This window comes from Cucurbita maxima, unplaced genomic scaffold (genome assembly GCF_002738345.1).
Source record: "Cucurbita maxima cultivar Rimu unplaced genomic scaffold, Cmax_1.0 Cma_Scf00003, whole genome shotgun sequence".
In the NCBI taxonomy this organism is placed as follows: domain Eukaryota; kingdom Viridiplantae; phylum Streptophyta; class Magnoliopsida; order Cucurbitales; family Cucurbitaceae; genus Cucurbita; species Cucurbita maxima.
Genome location: NW_019272019.1, coordinates 6,773,491 through 6,778,982, shown reverse-complemented (window position 1 = coordinate 6,778,982; position 5,492 = coordinate 6,773,491). Strand labels below are relative to the sequence as shown.

The 5,492-nt window shown below is 36.7% G+C and overlaps 2 protein-coding genes across 2 annotated transcripts; one reads left to right on the top strand and one right to left on the bottom strand.

Annotated features, from left to right (window-relative positions):
* The first annotated feature begins 615 nt into the window (after positions 1 to 615).
* LOC111476770 (24-methylenesterol C-methyltransferase 2) lies at positions 616 to 1,947 on the top strand. Its single transcript, XM_023120568.1, has one exon. The coding sequence runs from the start codon at positions 678 to 680 to the stop codon at positions 1,758 to 1,760; it is 1,083 nt and encodes a 360-aa protein (XP_022976336.1). The 5' UTR covers positions 616 to 677; the 3' UTR covers positions 1,761 to 1,947.
* Positions 1,948 to 3,392: 1,445 nt separating this feature from the next.
* Positions 3,393 to 4,194, bottom strand: LOC111476771 (uncharacterized protein At1g76070). Its single transcript, XM_023120569.1, has one exon. The coding sequence runs from the start codon at positions 4,180 to 4,182 to the stop codon at positions 3,502 to 3,504; it is 681 nt and encodes a 226-aa protein (XP_022976337.1). The 5' UTR covers positions 4,183 to 4,194; the 3' UTR covers positions 3,393 to 3,501.
* Between the last annotated feature and the right edge of the window lie 1,298 nt (positions 4,195 to 5,492).

Below are 5,492 nucleotides of genomic sequence, written 5' to 3'. Positions count from 1 at the left end.
TTTTTTTTTTTTTTTTTTTTTTTTTTTTGTAAATTTAACGAAGATTCATGGGTGTTTTTTTAATGAAATAAATGTAGTTTTAAAAGGTATCACTTTGATTTTAAAAAATTTAAAAACACCAAATCCATTTTTATATCTGTGCACCTACTTTAATAAATCCTAAATTTAATTTTAATATTTTCATTAAATATTAAATACTCATAGTTTTTCTCTTGCTTAAAATGTATTCTAATTTAATGGCCATTAGTTTTACGTTATACTTTTAAGTGTTTGGCACCCGAGCATTCTGCAGTCCCCACCATGAAGAAAAAAAGAGAAAAAAATGATATTTATTTTGTATAATGGGATAAAAGGAAATTAGAAAGCATTAGTATGGATCATAAATTATAATATCCACTGTTGTATTAAAAATGTTATAATTAAAATTGGAGAAGCACTAGGGGAGCTTCCCACTTACTTGTTTTATAATAATAATAATAATAATTATTATTATTATTATTATATTTATTATTGTGCTGTCAAATACTAAAAAAACATTTCTTCGCCTGTGAGCCCACGCAGGCGCAACTCACGTGCCACTCCCATTCGACAGCGCATTAAAACAGCTTCCTTTCCAAGGTTGCCAGTGTTCACACAAACTCCTCCCCCTTTCCCTTCCTTCCTCCTCTCATACGGAAATGGATTTTCTCCCTCTCTTCATCACCGGAACTCTGGTAGCCGCCACCCTCTACTGGTTCTTATTCATCTATGGCTCCGCCGAGCGCCAAGGCAAGCTTGCCGTCAATCTATCCGGCGGCTCAATCTCCTCCGAGAAGATTCAGGACAAATACAAACAGTACTGGTCCTTTTTCCGCCGCCCAGAGAAGATCGAAACCACTGAAAAGGTCCCTGATTTCGTAGATACCTTTTACAATTTGGTGACCGACATCTACGAGTGGGGCTGGGGTCAGTCCTTCCATTTTGCCCGTCCCATCCCTGGAAAGTCCGACAAAGAAGCCACACGCCTCCACGAAGAAATGGTTGCCGACCTAGTGAAGGCCAAACCCGGAGATCGAATTCTGGATGTGGGATGCGGCGTCGGTGGCCCCATGCGCTCCATCGCCGCCCATTCCAAGGCCAACGTGGTCGGAATCACCATTAACGACTACCAAGTCGGACGCGCTAGACTGCACAACAAGAAAGCCGGACTGGACGCGCTCTGTGAAGTGGTGTGTGGAAACTTCCTGGAAATGCCGTTTTCGGAGGGGACGTTCGATGGGGCTTACGCGATTGAAGCGACGTGTCACGCGCCGAAGCTTGAAGATGTATACACGGAGATTTACAGGGTTTTGAAGCCGGGTTCGCTGTTTGTTTCGCTGGAGTGGGTTTCCACGGATAAATACGACACCGCCAATCCAGAGCATGTGGAGATCATTGAAGAGATTGCGAGAGGGAACGCTTTGCCTGGCGTCAAATCCTACGATGACGTGGCCAAGGCCGCTAAGAAAGTGGGATTTGAGGTTTTGAAAGAGGAGGATCTGGCCAAGCCGCCGGCTCTTCCCTGGTGGGACCGATTGAAAATGGGCCGACTCGCGTACTGGAGGAACCATGTCCTCGTCACGGTTCTCGCCGCGTTCAGAATCGCTCCCAAAGGGACTCTGGAAGTCCATGAAATGTTGGTGGAGGCTGCCGATTATTTGACACGAAGTGGCGATGCTGGAATCTTCTCGCCGATGCATTTGATCGTGTGTAGAAAGCCGGAATCGTCTAAATCTTGTTAGAGTAGTCGGGGCACTGGTACGGCGCCGTTTCACATGTCTATCTTCCTGTTTTTTATTTCCTTTTTCTTTATTATTTTTCTTGTTTTCGTCGTCGTCGTCGTCGTCCTCGTCGTCGTCTATATTTTCCATCCCAAACCCTATTTTCAAGTTTTCGCCTTAGTTTTTATGTGATTGTTATTATTAATTCGGAAAAAAAAAAAAAAAAAAACTTTTAATTTTAGTTTTTTTTTTCTCTCTCTCCATTCTCTTCCTTGGTTGGCAATGACGTAGAGTATTCTTCCCTCGCATGCAATTTTTGAAAAATATAAATAAATAAAAAAATCCTTAAAATATGTTTTTATTTATTTATAGATAGAATTAAAACAGAACTATTTTTTGGGAAATAGTTGTATTTAGTATGAAATTGTTGAGATTAAGCGTTGATTTTCTTATCTGATTCCCCTGGCATCCCTTATATTAGAATTAGATTCTTTTTTTTCTTTTTTTTTTAAAATTTTTGAAGGCTAGGTTGGAAAATAAATATTGTAAATAAAAATGAACCCACGTGTCCACGTAATGTCTGAGCTGTCTAAAGATTACGAGAGAAAAAAAAATTAAAGCGCCGAGATTAGAAAGGACAAAAGGATGGAGGTACAAAAATTGATAGGGTGGATTTTATTGATATTTAAATGTTTTAAAAATATTTTTGAGTTCCCAGTGCTGAAGAGTCCCAAGCTGTGCACATGACTTCACCGGGAAAAGCAACGTGCCTGCTTCTCCATTGTCCCCCCTACCATTCGTTTTTTATTTCATTTCAGACTTTTAATTTTTTGTTTAAATATATGTATACAATTCATATTTTTAATTTATATAAATTAATCCAAGTAGAACAAAGTGAGAATGTAATTTGGAAAAAGTAGTTATAAATTATTCTGTTTTAATCTTTGGTGCCTTTGTGATCTCCGGCAATCACGCTTAGTATTGTTAGGATTTATGTATACAATTATTATTATTATATGTATTTTATAACTACTTATTGTGCCTCTGTTAAAATTCATTGGTCATAATGAGGTAACTGATTAATAAAAAAAGATTGCTTACATTTAATAACCGACATACATTTGAATTTTTACCCAAATGGTAAAAATAAAATACACACACTTACGGCATATTAATCACTTTAAACCAAGCCATCATTGTGTTTTTTTTCTTCTAAACAGTACGAGATAGTGGGTGGCTGCAAGATATCATATGATGATTATGATATACTTCACATTCCTAATTTGAATAGGTCAATAGTTTCTTTCACACGTCTTTATTTTTATGCTTTAAAGTGGGATGTGATATTTTCAGCTACGAAACATGCAATCGAGCATTGGGTCCAAAAATCAAATTTTAATCTATGATACAACTTTGGTACACTTATCCAATTTCTAAACTTTTAAATTACTATATAATATATATTTAATAAAAGGAAAATTTATAATTATCTAATAATTTTTTTAATCCAATCTATGAAAATATTTATGAATTAAATACATAATTTAACAGTTTATAACTTAAGAGTTACGTCTAATTTTAATACCTAAAATTATCAAACACAGAAATTAAAATCTCTAGTTGATTTTTTTTTTTTTTTTTAAAGAATACTTCCAATATAAATTTACAAAGATTAACTAGAAATCCCACTAGATTTTTCTTCAAATTACTAAATTAAAAAAAAAAACAAAAACAAAACAGAAGAAATGTTCTATGTTTTTCTTCAAACCATGGTGGAGTGGAGTTGAAGTGGTGTGGGCGGAACCACGGTTCTTCTCTTCCATATATTCACCTCCTTTCTCGGTTGAAGTGTCACAATTTCTTCACCAATCCACACCGCCGTCGACGCCCTGCTCCCTCCGCCCCCGCCCTCCTCTCCTTCCACCTCAGCCGGAGCAATCTGCGCTGTCCAATCAAAATTAGCCAAAGCGCCACGTCCACTCGAGAATCGCTTCATCTGATTCAGCCCTGGCGCTCTCTCCGGCAGCGGCGGCTTCCCCGCCGAAGCCGCCTCCACGTTCGATTTCGCCCTACCTAGTACTTTCCTACCGATAAGAATTCTCTCTATCGCCGACGGGAGATGCCGCTTTTTCGGCTCCGAAATTTCAACCGCCGCCGCAGTAATCTTCGCCAAATCCTTCATCTTCTTCTTATGTTTGATTTGGCCGATGCAGGAGACTTTCGGGGAAGTGGGCTCCGGCGATTCGAACTCCGAGTTCTTGGACTTGGATCGCGCCTCGCGTGGTATAATCGAGATCTTCATCGGACCGGAAAATCCTCGGGCGGCGACCGGCCGGTTTTCCCTTCCGGGACTGACCGGCGGGTTGTGGAAAGTGATGGCGGAGGCGGCTCTAGGTAGAAACTTCATGATTTTGGATTTTGGGTTGGATTGTTTGTCCATCATTTCTCTGCAAATTGAAATTCTTCCCAATGTGATTATATATATATATATATATATTAATGAAAACGTTGGCGTTTGTTTATGGAAAATGAGTTGACATTAATTTAAGGAAGAATTAAGAAAGGCTCCGTCGACGTTGGTTTGGTCAAACATCAGAGCTCTGACCAAGCAACCTTCTCCGGCTAACTTCACAGATTAGTGGATTTTTGCTAAAACCATAATAATTACGATTATGAACAAATAAAGCATTAATTACTTTAAACTAATTATGAACTTGGATTTAAACGACTAAATTTATTTTTAACCTTTTCAGAATATATTATTATAAATATGGAATAAATTCTATAATTTCTAGTTTAATCCTTGAAGCCCAAATTTAGTTGAAGGTTTTTGTCATTTTTGCACCTAAATTATTAATTTTAAACAAATTGTTTTGGGGTTCGAAATTTTCTTTTTTCCCATTTAATTCTTGTTTTTATCAATTAAACAAATTATTTAATAGATGTGATAGTGTGAGCGATATAAAAAGAACGATCAACAATAGGACGTCTCCTGAAATGTAATAGTATATTTAATATAATTTAATTTTTTTAAAAATTAGTTACCTTAATTTATAATTAAGACCGAATTATTGTTAATTTATGTTGGCTAAACAACAGAGATATAATAATAAGAGGAGCCAATTCCAACCATGAATATGCGAGCTAAACATTGACGTGGAGCTTAACTCGACGTGCAATCCCTAAGTTGGGATGATGTTGAGCTAAGCATGATTAGATTGCATACTTTGTTGGGAGAGTGTATCCTACTTTGTTTACCCTTCCTCGTATGACATGGTCAATAGGTTTATACATAGGGTTAGGAGCGTCAGGAGAATAACCTTCCTAACTAACGAGAATATATATATTTTTTTCTCTCTTGAGTTGTGCAATTCTAATGGGTTTATAGAGTTGTGCAATTCTTATTCTTTTAGTATTCTCCCTAAAATGTCACCTAACTCATTAAAAAAAATATTATTTTAAGATATGATAATTAAAATGGCGAAGAGTTGAAATTGTCAATGGAAAATAATTTAATTTTGATGGAGATTATTAAAAAATGAAACGATAAGATAAAGATGATAGCTTAGGCCTATTTTATTATTTAAAGAAAAATATTAGTTCGAAATTATCAACGTTGGATGGTTAATTAAAGTCAAATGTGGTCCGTCGGCAATTATTGTAGTGAGGAAGAGTTGAGATGCCGGCCGATACCCAATTTTCAACTCCCATTTCCTTTCAAGCCTTTAAATTCCTTTTTTTTTTTTTTTTTTT

Coding starts and splice junctions, on each gene's coding strand:
- LOC111476770 (XM_023120568.1), top strand. CDS start 678: ATGGATTTTCTCCCTCTCTTCATCACCGGAACTCTGGTAGCCGCCACC.
- LOC111476771 (XM_023120569.1), bottom strand. CDS start 4,182: ATGATGGACAAACAATCCAACCCAAAATCCAAAATCATGAAGTTTCTA.